We start from the raw sequence: 17,667 nt of genomic DNA, 5'->3' as shown, positions 1-17,667 counted from the left end.
CAGGTTCCATGTTTGTATGTTTCCTCGCTGGGCTGGGTGAGAGGGTGTCCTGCCCCCCCCCGCCCCCCGAGAAAACTAACACTCCTCAGTATTGACCTTCAGCCCCCCCAGCCCCCGACCAGCCCAGCACTGGGCACCCCACAGCTTCTCAATCCAGCTCCCTGCCCCACGGCTCTGCCAGTGCCCCCAGTCCTGCCCGCAGCCCCCGGTTACCTCACTGCTGGGGCCCCCAGCTCTGCCAGTGCCCCTCCATCCAAACCTGCAGCTCCCTGCCCCACGGCTCGGCCAGTGCTCCCCAATCCCGACCTCTTCCCGCCCCCAGGTGCTCAGCTCCAGGCACATCATTCTTGGCCTCCCGCCAGCGACCGTAATGGCGGAGGGCCGGGCTGGGGCCTGGCCGTATCACCGCCCCGCTGGGGCCAGCGGGATTCACTGCACAACTCAGGGAAGGGAGAGCCTCACCGGCACCAGAGGGCCCTGAGCCTGGCCCTAACGGCCCTCAGGGGCTCACGCTGCCCCATGACCCCATGGCTGGGGGTGGAGCAGAGCATCCGTGGGCGGAGCTAGGCCTAGATGTGGGCGGAGCTCCCTTCAAATCTCTCCTTGCACCTCTCTGCCGTGAGGGGTACCAAATCAGGGCGATGACAGGGCCCCCGGTGAGCCCGGACCACTGCCTCTCTCTTTGGCCAGCACTGCCCCCCAAGGTCTGCATCTACCCAGGGTCTCTCGTCTTCCCTTATCAGCGCCCTGCGGGTGGCCACCAGCTCTTTGTTCAGCTCCTGCGTGGCCCGGAGACCGCTCTGCGCTGCAGCCCTCCTAGAAGCAGCCTGGCTCCGTGGCCAGGACGGTCCAGCTTCTGTTCCTCGCCCGGCTGTGAACTCATCAGCCCACCTTGGGCAGGGGGTGTGCTCCCCTGTGTACGAGGCGGGGCCAACCCCCCCCGCAGGGTGGCCTCTGCATGCCGGGTGACTGCTGAGAGCTCGGGGCCCCGGTTTCTCGCGGGGGCCGTTTCTCTGCCGTGGGGCCGGGAGCCGACGGCTGGTAAATCCTGCCTGTGCAAATGCAAAGGGTGTTTTCTACTCGCTTGTGGTGCGGGCTGGGGGCAGATGGTGTTACGTGGGCCTGGGGTCGGGGAGAGGGGCAGCTCTAGGGAAACCCCACCTTCCCAGAGCCTGCTGCTGGGTGAGTCGTGTGCACACACGGCCAGGTCTCTGCCATGGCACAAAACTGCCGGCTGGATGTTGCCCGAACAAAACACACTGGAGATAGGCCAGGTGGCCTCTAAGACGAGACCTCTGGGCAGCTCCTGGCGCAGGAGTAACAGCACCTGAGGCGGGATGAGCCCCAGAGTCTGTGATACCCGTGTGTGGGCGCCCCTCTGGCGGGCCGTGCACTGGGCCTGAGTGAGCACCCGCACCTGTGGTCAGGCTCAGCAGCGGTGGGGGAGGAGAGAATTTCAGCCCCGGGCAAGGCACCAGCTGACCCTCTCCCAGGTGGCTCAGGGAGCCCGTGGCGAAGTGGGTGCGTGGGGATGTCATTGCCCTGGTACATGGTGCGGGTTTCCCGATGCCCTGCAGGTCCCCGCAGTTTCCCTCAGACTCCCGAGGCAGCATCAGTGCTCAGCATAATGTGAGCTCCCAGGGGACACCTTTGTTCCCCGGGAACGGGACAAAGGGGGTAGGTGGGGCTTGGCCAGTTGGAAGGCGGGGAGCCTGGCTGGGCAGGCCCTGGCTCGGGGCCTCCTCTCCCTAAGGTGGATTGTGGTGGCTTTCTGGTTCCTGGGCTGACACCTCTGTACACGCAGCAGCCTGTCGCCTGCTGACCTGTTCGGTGCACCGAGTGAGTCACTCCTGCCTGCGGGTGGGGACAGGCTCGGGGGACCCCCACTCCCTGGCGGAGCCAGAGCAGCCGGGAGCAGGAGCCTTTGCAGGGGAGAAGCAGATGCTCCAGGGTGCACCTGGAGCTGCTCACACCCCGTTGCGTGTGTAGGGTGTGCTCGGCGTCCATCGGTGCGCGTGTGTGCACACACGCACACACGCACGCACGCACGCGGGGGTAGGGGGCAGGGAGGGCTGTGCTCCAGGCCCCGCTCACTACCACCTTCCGTCCGTATTGATCCCATTGATTCACTCAGCTCCTCACATGTGCGTCTCCTGCGGCCGGGTAGCATCAGTCAGAGCTCAGTGACCGGAACATGCTGCTGTCAGCTGAGAGGCGCTGGAAGAGCCGGCAGCCGCAGGCTCCCAGCCGAGCCGTTAGCTGCACCCGAGCCCTGTCAGAGTCAGGAAAGGGGACCTGGCGAGAAGAGCTCTCCACCCCTCATGGCCTGCCTCAGAGGAAGCCCAGGGGCTGGGCCTGGGGCAGGAGGAAACTTTCCCTCCTGCATCACCCCTGGGTTTGGCCAGGGCGAGGAGGCCGAAGAGTGAATGTTTTAAACACAGCGCACTCGGGGGTTGCAACGGAGAGAGGCCAAAGCACCTGAAGTGCTGAGCAAACAGGCAGCCACAGCCCCGGGCTGGGGTCCTTCTCTTACCGGTACCCGAACCAGCCACAGCCCCAGGCTGGGTGCTTCTCTTACCGGTACCCGAACCAGCCACAGCCCCGGGCTGGGGTCCTTCTCTTACCGGTACCCGAACCAGCCACAGCCCCAGGCTGGGTGCTTCTCTTACCGGTACCCGAACCAGCCACAGCCCCAGGCTGGGTCCTTCTCTTACCGGTACCCGAACCAGCCACAGCCCCAGGCTGGGTGCTTCTCTTACCGGTACCCGAACCAGCCACAGCCCCAGGCTGGGTGCTTCTCTTACCGGTACCCGAACCAGCCACAGCCCCGGGCTGGGTCCTTCTCTTACCGGCACCCAAACCAGCCACAGCCCCAGGCTGGGTCCTTCTCTTACCGGTACCTGAACCAGCCACAGCCCCAGGCTGGGTCCTTCTCTTACCGGCACCCGAACCAGCCACAGCCCCAGGCTGGGTCCTTCTCTTACCGGCACCCGAACCAGCCACAGCCCCAGGCTGGGTCCTTCTCTTACCAGTACCTGAACCAGCCTCAGCCCCAGGCTGGGTCCTTCTCTTACCGGTACCCGAACCAGCCACAGCCCCGGGCTGGGGTCCTTCTCTTACCGATACCCGAACCAGCCTCAGCCCCAGGCTGGGGTCCTTCTCTTACCGGTACCCCTCTGGGCAGCATCTATCCTGCCAGCAGCCATCTGTGAGCTGTGCTGCACGAGCAGGGGAGGGAGCCTGGTCATGGGCGCCCCCTGGCATTCGGCCAGGGCTGGGCCAGGGCTGGGCTTGGGGATGGCGCTCTGCTGGGAGCCGGGGGAGGCTGGGGATTGGGGAGCTGCTGAAGAGGAGGAAGGAGCAGGTCTCTGAGGAGCCAGTCAGGGGCCTGTGTCTGTGGCACCTGTTCCTGCTGGGCAGTCTGAGGGCCTGGCTGTAGCAGACTGAGTCCTGAGCGTGTTTGGGGTAAGTGGCTGGGGGGTGCAGCACCCGGGAGCACATGGGGGCCGAGGGGGCTGGAGCGGTGGCCCGCTGCTCCCTGCTGGCAAGGGCTGTGCATGGCTGTACCCGCCCGCGGCAGGGAGCTGACCTTAGGTCGGTGCTAAGTGAGCCCTGGGGACACCCCCCAGCGCCACAGCCTCTGCTGAGCAGGAAGTATTTGGCCGCGGCCCATTGATCCAGCCGGCCCTCCCTCTGCTCGGGGATTTCCTGCGCTCTCGCCGTGCTGGGCTGGGGGTGGCTTTCCCATAAACCAGCTGCCTACTGCTGTCTGCCCCCTCCCCCAGGGCCAGGCGGGCCCCTGTGTGGCGAGGGGGAGGTTTGGAGTCCCCGGGTTCGGTTGCATGGGTTTCCTACTGCCCTGTCGTGACACCAGGTGGGTGCCTCAGTTTCCCTGGGCACGGCAGCAGCGCGTAGTGGGGACGGGCGTTTGAGTGCGGTGACTTCTCACACGTCGGCCAGGGGGCTCCAGGCCATGCAACCGGGGCAAGCCGGTGCTGCCTTTTGCTGGGGAAAAACAACAAAGGTGGGAGGAGAGGCCGGGCTGGATCGGAGCTGGGCTGGGGAGTGGGGCAGTCTGTGCTGGCTGGAGAGGGAGGAGGGGGGCCAGGGCCCGGCTCAGGGACCCCTCTGGGCCCCTCTCCCCAAGAGGAAGGGTACTGACGGCCGCTGGTTCCTGTGCTGACAAGTCTGTTCTACGCTGCGTCCCCGTCAGCTCATACCCGCTGCTCTCCTGCCGAGCGAGAGCCACGGCCGCCTGCGGGTGGCGGCAGGGAAGTGGCTGGGTGGGACTCCGTGGGCTGCGCTGCTCTGGGTTTGGCCCCACAGCCCTGCCCTGCCCCACAGGCCCTTCCCCAGCCCAGCTTTGGCTGTTCGCCCTGTGCCCGCCGAGGGGGCTGGACCACAAGCTGTGTCGTGGCGCCCAGCCCCGGCTGTGCCAGCGAGGGACCCTGGGCGTCTCTGGGCACAGCCGGAGGCGGTCCTGGGCCTGTGCTCCCAGAGGGCATCTCCCACCACGGCTGGGCCCGTTACCCTCCGCTGCTGGCGGTGCTCTCGCAGGGCGGGAGACCCAGGCTGCCCTGGGAACGACCCCCGTGCTTGCGCTGTGGGGACCCCTTCCTGGGGATGCGGCACGCAAGGGCGCGCGGTGCTGTCTGCTGGGGTTCCTCATGGGCAGGGCCCCTGGCTGTACCGGGAACCCCTCCAGGGCTGGCATGGACACCTCGCTCGAAGGCCCACGCTGGGATCCGGGGACGGGGGATCCTGCCTGGGGCTGTGGCTGTGGCTGCTACCGTTAACCAGGGCTTTGGCCTGGCCCTTTGCAGGGAAGTTTAAGCTGCTGGACCAGGACCGGGACGTGCGCGAGCCCGTCCAGTATTTCAACAGCGTGGAGGAGGTGGCCAGCAGCTTCCCGGACCGTGTCTTCGTCATGGAGACCATCGCCTTCAGCGTGAAGGTGAGCGCGGCCGGCGGGGAGCAGGTCCCTGGGCGCACGGGCAGTGCCGGGGATGGGGCAGTCACCGCAGGGGGCGATGCTGGGATCCCGGCCATGGGGAGCCGTGGGCCTGGCCTGGCACAGGTGGTGGCGAGTCCTGGGCATTGGGGGTCCTCTTCCATGGGACCCGAACGCTTGGTTGGTCCACAGCCGTGGCTGTTTCCTGCTTGGGCCTCATGGGCCCCACTCACCCCACGGGCCCCAGTGCCCTGGCACCCAATTAGCCCCCTCAGTGCCTCCCAGTGCCCAGCCCCCACTCCCAGCCCCGTTAACCTCTTGGTTCCCATGACCCCTGGCCCCATTAGCTCCTCAATACCTATGAACCGCCCCGTACCTAGCCCCCCCCTCAGCCTTGTTAACCCCTCGGTGCCCATGTCCTTCCCAATGCCCCCGCCCCCCCCGCCCAGCCTTGTTAACCCCTCGGTGCCCATGCCCTTCCCAGTGCCCCCCCCAGCCTTGTTAACCCCTCAGTGCCCATGCCCTTCCCAATGCCCCCCCCACAGCCTTGTTAACCCCTCAGTGCCCATGCCCTTCCCAATGCCCCTGGCTCCCCTCAGCCTTGTTAACCCCTCAGTGCCCATGCCCTTCCCAATGCCCCCGCCCCACCCCCACCCCCCGGCCCTCTTAACCCCTCGGTGCCCATGGCCCCATTGCCCCATTAACCCCTCAGTGCCCATGCCCTTCCCAATGCCCCCCCCCCCGGCCCCATTAACCCCTCGGTGTCCGTGCCAGGTGGTGTCGGGGGAGTTCAGTGAGGACAGCGAGGTGTACAACTTCACGCTGCAGGCGGGCGACGAGCTGACGCTGATGGGCCAGGCAGAGATCCTGCGGGCCAAGGCGGCCAAGGAGAAGTGGCGGCTGCCCACCCTCCTGCGCCGGCTGGGCAAGGCTGGGGCGCTGGGCGGCAAGGCGGCCAAGGGCAAGGTGCCCTGCCTGATCTGCATGAACCACCGCACCAATGAGAGCCTCAGCCTGCCCTTCCAGTGCAAGGGGCGCTTCAGCACCCGCAGCCCGCTGGAGCTGCAGATGCGCGAGGGCGAGCACACGGTGCGCAGCATCGTGGAGCGGGTGCGGCTGCCCGTCAACGTGGCCGTGCCCAGCCGGCCGGCCCGCAACCCCTACGACCTGCACGCCATCCGCGAGGGCCACTGCTACAAGCTGCTGGGCATCATCTCCAGGACGGTGGTGCTGTGCTGCATCCTGCGCCTGCCCGCCCCGGTGCCCTTCCACCTCCTGCTGCTGAGCGACATGCCCCGCTTTGCCCTGCCCGAGGGGCTGCTCTGGGGCGACCCCCAGCTGGAGAAGCTGCTGCGGGACAGCGCCGCCCTCTGCCGCGAGCGCTTCGACCCCGACGAGTACTCCAAAGCCGTGCGGGAGGCCCGGCCCGACCTGGCCGAGGAGTGCGCCAGCCCGCGGCACGTCCGCCTCTGCCTGCAGGGCTGCGCCCGCCAGGAGCTGGCCCCCGCCCTCCAGCGCCTCTCGCTCTGCCTCTATGGCGGGGGCGCCAGCCACGCCACTGAGGAACCCCCGGCCGGGCCACTGCTGCCCCGTCCCGAGCGTGCCGCCCCAGCCGAGCTCTCCGAGCCGGAGCGGGAGTACGTGACGCCCGACTGGGCCGAGCCGGAGGCGAGGACTGCGGAGTTGCCAGAGATCCCCTACGAGGAGCTCTGGCCCCACCTGGAGAGCTTCTCGGAGCCCAGCAGCAAGCTGCTGGGCCTGGGCAGCGCCAGCAAAGGGCAGCGGGACCTCATCTCCTTCGGCCTCTCCTCTCCGCTGGGCTCTCCGCACCGCCCCCCCCAGCCCGGGGAGGAGCCAGGGGGTGAGGTGCCACCGCCCATCCCGCCCAAGTCTGAAGCGGTAAGTGCTCCCTTGCAGGGCCGCCTCCACGAGCGGATAACAGGCTTGGGCCCTGGTCCCCAGGTGCACCCGATGCCCCACAGGCTGGGCATCCTTGGCACGTGCCACACCCAGGGTCCCCGCGCTCCTCCAGCAAGGAAGAGTATAACCCAGGGAGGTCCCAGGAGTCCTGCCCGGCCTCCAATATCTGAGCCTGGGTCAAATTGTTCTTCACTCCGTGCATTGCATGGCCCTGCCCTGGGCGCTGACCCGGCACCTCTCAGCCACGCCAAGTCCCTGAAGCGTCTGTCAGTGCCCAGGGAGAGAGTGGCTAGGTCAGAACAGCCCGGCGCTGGGTGGAGACAAGGTGGAGCTGAGAGGCTGCCGTACCAGAAGCATGAGGACATGGGGCAGAGTGGGGCGGCCTGGCTGGCCTCAGGCCCCACCGAGGCTGCGTCCCTCAGCTCAGGGGTCGTTCCCTCGGCCAGCGTGGGGCAGAGCAGCCTGGGGGTTGCGGCAGTGGCTCATCGCTGGCACCATTAGCCAGGGGCGGGGCCTGCGCAGACGTGGGGTTCGTGAGCTGCCCCAGACCCCTGTAATCCAAGGGTGTTTCTGGGGCGCATTTCAGTGGAATTGCTTAGAACAGGGCTAGCTGCAGCCAGGGCTGGGGGGCCCTCCCCTCACAGAGAGCACGTCTGCTACCACACCAGCAGTCCCCTGATGAGCTCCAGCTCCCCTTGTGCCACAGCCAGTCCCCTCTTTATGGAGCTGCCCAAGGGGGGCGGGACTCAAATCTGGGACTTCCAGCGCTCAGTGCAGGAGCTGCCACAGTTGGAGCTAAAAGCCAGGTGGCGCTCACCCGCGGCCGTAGAGGAGACGCCTCCCCTCGCTCTGTAAGTGGCCAAGGAGCCCCTCCTTGGGACAGTGCCCCCCCCCCGGTTACGGAAAGCAATCACCCCAAATCCGAACAGGCTTGTCCAGCCCAGGTGAACGTGAACCTCCAACCTGGCCCAAAAGAGCCTGCCGGGCCCTTCCTGTAGCCCCCAGTGTCCAGACAGGTCTGGAGCAGTGGCAAATTAGCCATGTTAGTCTGAAAATGCCTTTATTGTTCAGCCCAGCTCACCACGCTCACCTGCCCAATAGCCACACGGCTGGCGTGCTGGCTGCCCCGGCTTTAGGCCCTAAGAGCTGAAGGGTTACTCGTAAACAGCAAGGCTGTGAGTTGCAGTTGCTACTCAGCTACGCAGCCCCGGTGCAGAGGCCTTGGCACAGGATGTAGCAGAGGTGGAATAACAGGTGGGTTGAAAGTGTGTCTGGCATACGCCCTCTGTGCGGATGGGCCATTCGTCCCTGGGCGTTTCAGTGCCTTGCGGAGCTGCTCCGGCAATGAGGAGCCAGCGTGAAGACATGGAGGCGTGCCCAGGCCCCGTTAGACCCTGGGCCGTGTGGAGGGAGGCCGTTGGGCTCGCTGTGTAACAGGACAGCCCCCAACGGAGTTTGGCGTTGCGTGACCAAGTCTCCAGGCCATGGCTGAGCCAGGTCTTTGCAGGTGGCCACTGTGGGCCCCACCTGGAGGGTAGCTTGGCAGGAAAGTCCAGCCAGTGCCCCCCAGGCTCCATGGCCCAGTGAGGGCGCTCGATGAACCAGACACGCTGGTGCTGCTCCGAGGTGTCACTGCAGGGGCTGACGTGTGACACAGGCACACACCTCATGGTCACATCATCAGCCTGGGCTAAGAGCCTGGGGGGCTCAAAGGCGCAGAGGGGCTGAAGGAACAACCCCTCCTGTTGGCCAGTAGGATTTGAACCCGGGACCTTTGTCACCGCCCCCACTAACTCCAGGGGGAGGGCAGGGCCCAGCCCACGCTGCCTGTGGGTGAGGCTGAGCTTATTCTGTGATGGCCGGCTGCGGGCAGGGGCCGAGGCTGGGGGTGACACGGGGACTTGGGCTGGCTCTCGTGCCTCCCTGGAGCCCAGTTCTCCTGTCTTGGGGAGGGTCTGGCTGGTGTGGGTCTCCACTCCCTGCCCCTGGGGCAGCTGGGGGTGGGGTGGTTCTGGCTGTGCCTCACTCCCAGGCCATGTGCTCCTCCTGCCCCTCAGCTGACGGGCACCCAAGGGGAGAGGCAGGGCCCCCGCAGCTCCTGGGCACCCACCCAGCTCAGGCGCAGCCAGGGACAGCCGCCCCTGCGGGAGGAAACGGGCCAGGCCCAGGTCTGAGCCAGGAAATGCAGAGAAGGTCTGGGAGCAGCTCCGGCCACCCCCTCCCTCCACCGTGCCGCACCCTGGCGCTGCTGGGGGGCAGCAGCTCCGAGTCAAGAGGCCCTGCTGTGGGGAGTGGGGGCTGGGCTCTGGGAAGAGGGCAGCTGGGTGTCCAGCCTGCAGCACGGCCATGAGCCTTGCCTGGGGTGCAGCACCGGCAGGGACAGAAGCAGGCCCGAGGCCAGAGCTGGGGGGCGGGGGTCATTTCCCTCGACCAGGCCGGTCCCGGGGGTATTTCTGCCTGGTGCCAGCAGCTGGGCTCGGTGTAATGCACCTGGCAGGGCTGATGTGGGGGCTGATGAAGAGGGCTAGGCAGTTGCGGGGGGGGGAAGGGGGTGTCTGCATGTGACCAGGCACCCAGGGCTGGGCAGGGGCGTGGCTGGGCCCCCTCTAGCCCCAGCGCCCCGTGTTTTCCAGGTGAAGGAGGAATGCCGCCTGCTGAATGCACCCCCCGTCCCGCCCCGGGGTGGCCGGCCCCACGCCACCGCCAGCCCGCCCGTTCCCCTGCGCATCCCCAAGCTGCAGCCGGCGCCCTCGCCCAGCCCCAGTCTCTCGTACTACTCGGCCGGGCTGCACGATGCGTGAGTGAGCGCGGGGCCCTGGCCGGGCGGGGGCGGGGGAAGTTTACGCCAACCGGGGCGGGGGCCCTTTTCGCCATCACCCCTGTCCTGGCCAAACGCCCCCACCTACAGCGCCCGGCTCTGCTCACCGGCCGCTGCTGCGGCCTGCAGCCTCCACTGCCTGCAGCTGGGGAAGGCCTAGCGGCTCATACCAGCACGCAATGCTATTGAGAGAGAGAGAGAGAGTGTGTGTGTGTATGTGTGTGTGTGTTACCGCTATAGCCCTGCCCTCGCCTAGTGAGACCCCGCCTGTGCGTGGGTAAGCCAGTCACACCCAGGCAAGGCTGCTGTTGCCTAGAAATTAGGCACAATTGGGCCCCCGTCAGTGTGGGGCCTGCTCCTGCCCCAGTGTGCCATCCAGTCCAGTCACTCAAGGCTGGGTGGTGGGTGGGTGGGTCTCTTATCCCAGCCCTGGGAGATCCCCCGCTGCCCCCTAGGTTACTTGGGGGCTGGCCCATCTAGGAGCTGGGGGGGGTCTGGCCCTTAGCCCCACCCTGTAGCCGAGCTGGTGTGAAGCAGCTCAGAATCCCAGTGCTGGAAGGGACCTCGGGGTCATCGAGTCCAGCCCCCTGCATAAAGCAGGACCAGCCCCAACTAAATCATCCCAGCCAGGGCCTTGTCGATCCTGGCTTAAAAACCTCTAGGGGTGGAGATCCCACCACCCCCTCAGTAACACATCCCAGCGCTTCACCTCCCTCCTGGGGAAATACTTTTTCCGAATAGCCAACCTCCCCCTCCCCCTCTGTAGCGGCCATCCAGCCATCCAGCCCTGGCGTTCTGCCCGTCTGGTGCGCGGCAAGGCCCTGCTCCGGGGAGGCTGGCAGGGGTCCTGGCCGGGGGCAGCCCAGCGGCATTCCGGCCGCCAGGCACCGGGATGAACAGGACCCGAGCGAGGATGGCTGCGGCCGGGCCGGGGCACTGGGGCGGGCGGTTTAGAGCCAGAGCAGCTGCCGGCCGCGCTGCCACTCTCTCTCTTCCCCGCAGGTCAGGGCCGCGGAGCGGGAGCTGCTCACCCTCCCCGGACTCCTACTCCCTCTACTGCTACCCCTGCACCTGGGGGGACTGCAAGGCTGGGGACTCGGCCCTGCCGCCCAGCGCCCAGCCCAGCCAGCCGGCCTGGTCGGAGCCCTGGACCTACGCCGAGCCGGGCCCCAGCGTGGCCAGTGGACGCTCCACGCCCCTGCTAGGGGGCGACGCTGCCGCCGCCGTCAAAACCTATCACAGCTGCCCCCGCCTCAAGGCCCCCCACCCCCCGAAACGCTTCGCCCCCTTTGGAGCCCTGAACCCCTTCGCCAACCCCGCCTACTCCCCCAGCCCCTCCTCCTCCGCAGAGTGGCTGGAGGTCCCTGCCGTGCCAGAGCCCCTGGACCCCTCGGAGAACGCCTCCCCTGAGGCGGAGCGGGCCGGGGCCTGCCCAGCCCCCCCACCGCGCCCCCCCAAGAGCCTGGAGCCGGAGAGCCTGGTGATCCGCAGCGCAGCGCCGCTCTCGTCCACCATCGTGCGCGGGGCCGAGGGCGGCGTCACCCGCGTCTACCTCACCCAGGGCGTCATCGAGGTGCCGCCGGCCTCGGCCCCGCGCAGCGGGCCGGGCGAGAGCACCAGCCACGTGCCTGGCGCGCCCCGGCCGAACGGCGACGGCTCGCCCTGGCAGCCGCCCGCCGACCTGGCGGTGCTCTCCGTGGAGGAGGTGTCCCGCTGCCTGCGCTTCATCGGCCTGTCCGAGGACGTGGTGAGCTTCTTCGCCCGCGAGCGCATCGACGGCAGCATCTTCGTGCAGCTGCCTGAGGAGATCCTGGCTGACGACTTCCGCCTCACCAAGCTGCAGGTCACCAAGATCGTGCAGTTCATCAAGGGCTGGCGGCCCAAGATGTAGCGGGACCTGGGACCTACTGACGGACTTGGGCCAGGGATGTGGGGCCCAGCTGATGGACTTGGGCTGTGGGCATGGGGCCCAGCCAACTGACTCGGCCCGTGGACCTACTGATGGACTTGGCCAGGAGGCGTAGTGCCTGGTTGATGGATTTGGGCTGTGGACGCGGGGCCCAGCTGATGGACTTGGCCCGTGGACATGAGGCCCAGCTGGTGGATGCAATCTGGCAGGGGGAGTGAGGTGGGCTTCATACAACGCCTCAGTGCCCAGGCCAGGCTTCATGGGTAGACCTGGCCTGTCAGTGTGGGGCACTGCACAGCGACCCAGCCCATGGGGTCCAGGCCAGTGGGCATCCCCCTGTGTAGACAGGCCTGCCCAGGGACATGGGAACAGCTCCCTGGACCAGGGCCTTAAGGCAGGGGAGCCCCTGCCCACCTGGGCCACGCCGCACGTGGGCACGCACATGGGCACATGACCAGCACACACGTTCCCACTGCCCACTCGGGCTGCCTTTGTGTGACCCTCCTTCACCCCACCCCCAGCCTCGTGGCCATGGGCAGGGGCTCCCCTGGCTGTGGGCCTCCATGTGCCACAGGGGCCACAGTCCCATCCCCATTACCCCTGTGTGTACAGCAGGGGACCCGTGGCTACCTCTGCCCGGCACGCTGCCAGCCTCTTCCTGTGTCCAGAGCCCCAATGGCTGCCCTGTCTCCTCTCCCCAGCCAGTGCCTCCCGCAGGCCATGGAGGAGCACGTGGGCGGCAGGGCTGGACATGGAGCCAGGACTGGGCCAGCACCAGGCAGGAGGGGGTGGCTGTGGGCACAGGGAAGCAGGGCGCAGTGCCCCTCAGAAGGGCTCACAGCCCTAGGCAGGAGGGATTCTGGCTGTCTGGCAGGGCTGAGTGGGGCTGGTCTGACTATTAGTCCGTATACACCCGGCTCACCCCAGCCCACCCCACCCTGTCAGCCAACCAGAGATGCCTAGTGACCCCCCATGCCCAGCCCTCCCCGCTGCAGTGCCAGTTTGCTGTGGGATGTCTCCGGGGCCCCAGAAAGCCCCTGCATGGCCGGGCTAACACCCTCGTCCCCAGCTCAGCCCGCAGGCAGCACGGTGGCTGACGGGGGTGGAGCTGCACCCCCATGGCCCAGGCCCAGCAGCTCCTGGCATGACGGCGTCACCCACATCTCCCTCAGGCAGGGCACCTCCCTAGGAGCTGCAGGGCGCTTCCCGGGGGGCACTGTAGGGGTGTCTGGTCAGCTGGCAGGGTAAGGCCGGACCCACGCGTGGGGGGCAGGGAGAGGTAAGCCTGACATACACCGTCTCGGCCCAGTCCTGGCATGGGGGCAGCAGCCCCTCCCTGCTGGCTGGAACTGGGCTGGCAGCTGCCCCTCCCCCTCCCAGCAGTGCTGGTGCCAGGTGCCTTACCCAGCCCTTCCCACTGCACTGCTGCCCCTCCCCCTCCCCCTCCCGGCAGTGCCGGTGCCAGGTGCCTTACCTAGCCCTTCCCACTGCACTGCCGCCCCTCCCCCTCCCCCTCCCAGCAGTGCTGGTGCCAGGTGCCTTACCCAGCCCTTCCCACTGCACCGCTGCCCCTCCCCCTCCCGGCAGTGCTGGTGCCAGGTGCCTTACTCAGCCCTTCCCACTGCACTGCCGCCCCTCCCCCTCCCCCTCCCGGCAGTGCTGGTGCCAGGTGCCTTACCCAGCCCTTCCCACTGCACCGCCGCCCCTCCCCCTCCCCCTCCTGGCCGTGCCGGTGCCAGGTGCCTTACCCAGCCCTTCCCACTGCACCGCTGCCCCTCCCCCTCCCCCTCCTGGCCGTGCCGGTGCCAGGTGCCTTACCCAGCCCTTCCCACTGCACCGCTGCCCCTCCCCCTCCCGGCAGTGCTGGTGCCAGGTGCCTTACCTAGCCATTCCCACTGCACTGCCGCCCCTCCCCCTCCCCCTCCCGGCAGTGCTGGTGCCAGGTGCCTTACCCAGCCCTTCCCACTGCACCGCTGCCCCTCCCCCTCCCGGCAGTGCTGGTGCCAGGTGCCTTACTCAGCCCTTCCCACTGCACTGCCGCCCCTCCCCCTCCCCCTCCCGGCAGTGCTGGTGCCAGGTGCCTTACCCAGCCCTTCCCACTGCACTGCCGCCCCTCCCCCTCCCCCTCCCAGCAGTGCTGGTGCCAGGTGCCTTACCCAGCCCTTCCCACTGCACCGCTGCCCCTCCCCCTCCCCCTCCCGGCCGTGCCGGTGCCAGGTGCCTTACCCAGCCCTTCCCACTGCACTGCCGCCCCTCCCCCTCCCCCTCCCAGCAGTGCTGGTGCTAGGTGCCTTACCCAGCCCTTCCCACTGCACCGCTGCCCCTCCCCCTCCCCCTCCCCCTCCTGGCCGTGCCGGTGCCAGGTGCCTTACCTAGCCATTCCCACTGCACTGCCGCCCTTCCCCCTCCCCCTCCCAGCAGTGCCAGTGCCAGGTGCCTTACCCAGCCCTTCCCACTGCACTGCTGCCCCTCCCGCTCCTGGCAGTGCCAGGTGCCTTACCCACCCCTTCCCACTGCCCCTCGCCCCAGCAGTTACTGGGGTCCCACAAAATGCCGCTAGCACCCTGTGGTCTTGGTAAGGCCCCCGCCCATGGCCCTTCGTACCAGTGCCTGAGGCTCAGAGCCACATCTTCTGCTTCCCACGCACCCCCCCAGGAACAACGGTTGCCAGCAGCCGCTGCTGGGCTCCGTTGTCAATTCCCGGGGTGCTTGGCTGGGGCTGCACTCGGCCACATGACCTTAATCCTTGTGGATTAGTGAAATAAAGGTGAAACGGGAGCCCTGGAGGGGTGTCTGCAGGGTGGGGGCCCAGGGGGTGGCTGATGGAGGCTGGATTGGGAGGGGGCCAGAGGCACGCCTGCTGTCCCAGCCAAGCCAGGGAGCGGAGGCACATGGGTGCATCGAGCCTGCACGCTTGGCCTGGAGGGCCTGACCCTAACCCTAACCCTAACCCCGCCCCACTAGGCAGGAAGGCTGGGGCCAGAGCACTGCCCCTCAGCCAAGGGCCCCAGATCCCTAAGGCCCACGCGACAGGCTGTAACCTTGGAGCATCTGGCAGCTCCTCTGGGGGCAGGCCTGGTCCTCAGACCCCAGCAAGAGAACAGAGCCAGGCTCCAGCAGCACGAGAGCAGAGGTTAGAGCTCTGCCCCAGGCTGAAGGTGTGGGCCCTTGAGGGATGCAGGCTCCCTCCAGGCAGTTGTGCTGGGAACTGGCTGGGGGCAGAGCGGGGAAGGAGGGAAGTGTGCCACTCAGAAGCCAGGGTCTGACTTGCAGGATGATGGGTGGGGTGGGGTGGGGTGGGCACACCCCACACACAGCTGCCCACACCCCCAGGGAAGCCAAGGGGACATGACTTCAAAGCAGAGGCCCAGGGGAATCCAGCTGGGCTGAGGCTGGAAGCAGCTGGGGACAGAACAGCCCAGCAGCAGGCCAGGGTGAGGACCAGCGAAGAGGAGGAAGCATCAGAGAACAGGAAACGTCTCCCTGAGGGCAGGTGAGGCTCCTGGCAGGGGCAAGGAGCAGCGGGCGCCCTGTTCTCACCCTAGACAGGCAGCAGCTGCGACAGGCACAGGGAGTGGGGCAGGCGATCACTGACAGGGCACAAGGATTTACAGCCTTACCCTTTAAATTACACTCCTCTGGGGCAGCCCCTCCTGGCCTGCGGGGGATGGATCTGCAATTACCAATTACCGGAGGCTCCATCTGCCACTCTCACCCTGGAGGGGGCCACAGCCAGCTGGGAGCCTGCAGCGGCTCTCAGAACTATGGAGCAACACAAGGCAGCTGCATGGGCAGCTCCCCTCCCACCCCCATTAGGGCCAGATCCCTTCGGCAGCTTGCCACGGCTCAGCAAGCTGCCTGCAGAAGGGGGCTGCCCCAGACAGCCGCAAGCGGTGCAGGGTGCTGTGTCTGCCCTGGGAGCAGCTCCTGCCTGCTGCACGGGACCGCCTTGGACGGGCCCTGCGGCCTCATGCCCCCATTCAGCAGCCAGAGGCCAGAAACAAGAGATCAGCGCTTTATTTTTAAACACTTGCCCTGCACCCTGGGAGGGAGCGGCGGCCCTCGGCACAGCACGGTGGGCTCAGAGGCTGAACGCAAAGCCTTCTTCCATCTTCAACCGCCAGGCCCAGGGTCCAACCAGCCTCGGCCCAGCGGGTGCCTGAGACAGCAGCAGCTAAGGCACTTGGCAGGCTGCAACCCTGACAGTTCAGAGCTCCCCAGCCCGATGCACGGAGCTAAGCCGAGACGCGAGCGGCTCGGGTGGCCAGCAGGCTCTGGCCTGGCTCGCTCTGCAAGTGCAGCAGGCTGGAGGCAGGGGACAGGCTCAGTGGTGGAACTTCTTGCTGGGGTCATTGGCGTAATCCAGTAGCAGCTGGCACGGTGTGAACTGGTTCCCGTAGACGGCCTCGTACTTGCGCAGCTTGTCCACCAGCCACTTGGCTCCCACTGTGTCTGTGTATCTGAAGGGACCTGCCCAGAAGGGGGGTGAAGTCGGGGGGCTGCGCTGTGCCGCGCCCAGCCGGCAGATGGGAGAACAGGCTGGACTCGCCCCTCAGGCTGTGCCCTCGTGCGCAGCTCTGGCTGCCCTGCAGGGGCACCCGGGGCCGGGCCGTACCCTGGCTTTTCAGAGGCGGTTGTGGTTGAACCACAAGACTGGCCAGGCTGGCCCACAGCCCTGCACCCTGGAATTCCAGTCTAACTCAGACGCATGGCCCCCGCCCGACACGTCCTGCGTTGGCAGGCGACAGGTGGGACCATGGAGCTCGGCCCCAGGGCACTTCAGCAATACGACAGGGTCGCTGTGTCTGCAGCCAGGTTTCAGCAGCCCCCCGCCCGGCCCTGGCAGGCTCCAGGCGTGTGGCTTGGCAGCATCCTAGACACCACCTGCGGTGAGCCAGTTCCCGCACAGTGCTGGGTGCTTACCGCACCCACTCTGCATCCCAAAGGCCAGTTCAGGGTGCAGGCAGGGCTGGCAGCAGAGCCAGGGGGCAGACACGGCACCTCTCCCCGTGACGGGCTCCAGCCATGGGCGCGGGCACACAGACTGCAAGGGCGAGTCGCTCGTGAGAAGGGTCGTGTGCACGCTCCAGCCCGGCTGGAGGGGCCCCCTCGGGGGGGGGGACGCAGCGTCAGGTACCGGAAGCTTTTCTGGCCAGCACAGCTACCCTGCCAGCGGCGCAGGCACACACGCTGGGGCCCAGCGAGCACAGCGCCCCTGGCTGGGGCTGGCAGGCAGCACCAGCAGCCACAGCCGTGGGGCACGGGCTGCGCCCTAGGCCAGAGCTAGGCCTTGGCACTCCTGCCACACAGCTTCTTCCAGCCCCAACCGAACTCTCACCTCCCAGACAGGGCGGGAAGCCCAGGCCAAACACGGCCCCCATGTCGCCTTCCACCGGGTTGCTCAGGATCCCCTCCTGCAGGCACATCACGGCCTCGTTCACAAACCTGGTCACCAGGCGCAGCTGGATGTCCTCCTCCAAGCAGCTGCAAGGCAGGGATGTTGCTCAGACCCCAGAGCAGCCCCTGAGCAGGGCAGAGGGGCAGCCTGGGGACCGGCCTCAAGAACCAGCCCAGAGCCCCAGGGCAGGGCAAGAGAAAGCCATGTCTTGCGGGTGGCCACCGACCAGGTCAGGTGGAGTAGCATTAGGAGCTGCATTGAGACCACAGGAGACTGAGCACCCAGCTGACAGCCAGGCCAGGGGCCCCCACGCCAGGGCAGAGAGCCACCAGGCCCACCTCCGGCCATGCCATGGATTGGAGTCAGTGCAGCTCTCCTAGAGAAGCAGCAGGGCCCCCCCGTGAACTAGCACCAAGAAGCCTGGGCGTGGGGGTCAGGGGATGTCCTCTTGAGATGCAGCACACCCCCACGGCACTGAGCACCCACAGGGAGACCCCCGCCGTGCTGTGCTACCAGCACTCCCCGGCACGTAGAGCCGAGAGAGCAGCTCCCCCCACCCCCCAGACTGCCCCCAGCTCCTGGGGCTGCTCTGCTTGGAGGCCCAGCACAGCCCTGGTGACCGCAGCAGATGACAAGCTTCCATGCTGGCAGTGCCTGGGGTGCCCACAGCC

At 67.3% G+C, this 17,667-nt stretch overlaps 2 protein-coding genes across 2 annotated transcripts in view; one reads left to right on the top strand and one right to left on the bottom strand.

Annotated features, from left to right (window-relative positions):
* Positions 1-11,794, top strand: part of GAREM2 (GRB2 associated regulator of MAPK1 subtype 2) — a 31,161-nt gene extending 19,367 nt beyond the window's left edge. The window contains exons 3-6 of the mRNA XM_074989073.1: positions 4,824-4,954; positions 5,726-6,850; positions 9,505-9,668; positions 10,692-11,794. Coding sequence (XP_074845174.1) covers positions 4,824-4,954; positions 5,726-6,850; positions 9,505-9,668; positions 10,692-11,580 — 2,309 coding nt within the window. The 3' untranslated portion in view covers positions 11,581-11,794. The remainder of the gene's footprint in view (positions 1-4,823; positions 4,955-5,725; positions 6,851-9,504; positions 9,669-10,691) is intronic.
* Positions 11,795-15,599: 3,805 nt separating this feature from the next.
* The window catches only part of HADHA (hydroxyacyl-CoA dehydrogenase trifunctional multienzyme complex subunit alpha), a 45,839-nt gene continuing 43,771 nt past the window's right edge, over positions 15,600-17,667 (bottom strand). The window contains exons 19-20 of the mRNA XM_074991518.1: positions 16,937-17,082; positions 15,600-16,068 (exon numbers count right to left, since the gene is read on the bottom strand). Coding sequence (XP_074847619.1) covers positions 15,923-16,068; positions 16,937-17,082 — 292 coding nt within the window. The 3' untranslated portion in view covers positions 15,600-15,922. The remainder of the gene's footprint in view (positions 16,069-16,936; positions 17,083-17,667) is intronic.

This window comes from Carettochelys insculpta, chromosome 3 (assembly GCF_033958435.1).
Source record: "Carettochelys insculpta isolate YL-2023 chromosome 3, ASM3395843v1, whole genome shotgun sequence".
Taxonomy (NCBI): Eukaryota; Metazoa; Chordata; order Testudines; family Carettochelyidae; genus Carettochelys; species Carettochelys insculpta.
This window is presented reverse-complemented; position numbering and strand designations above follow the sequence as displayed.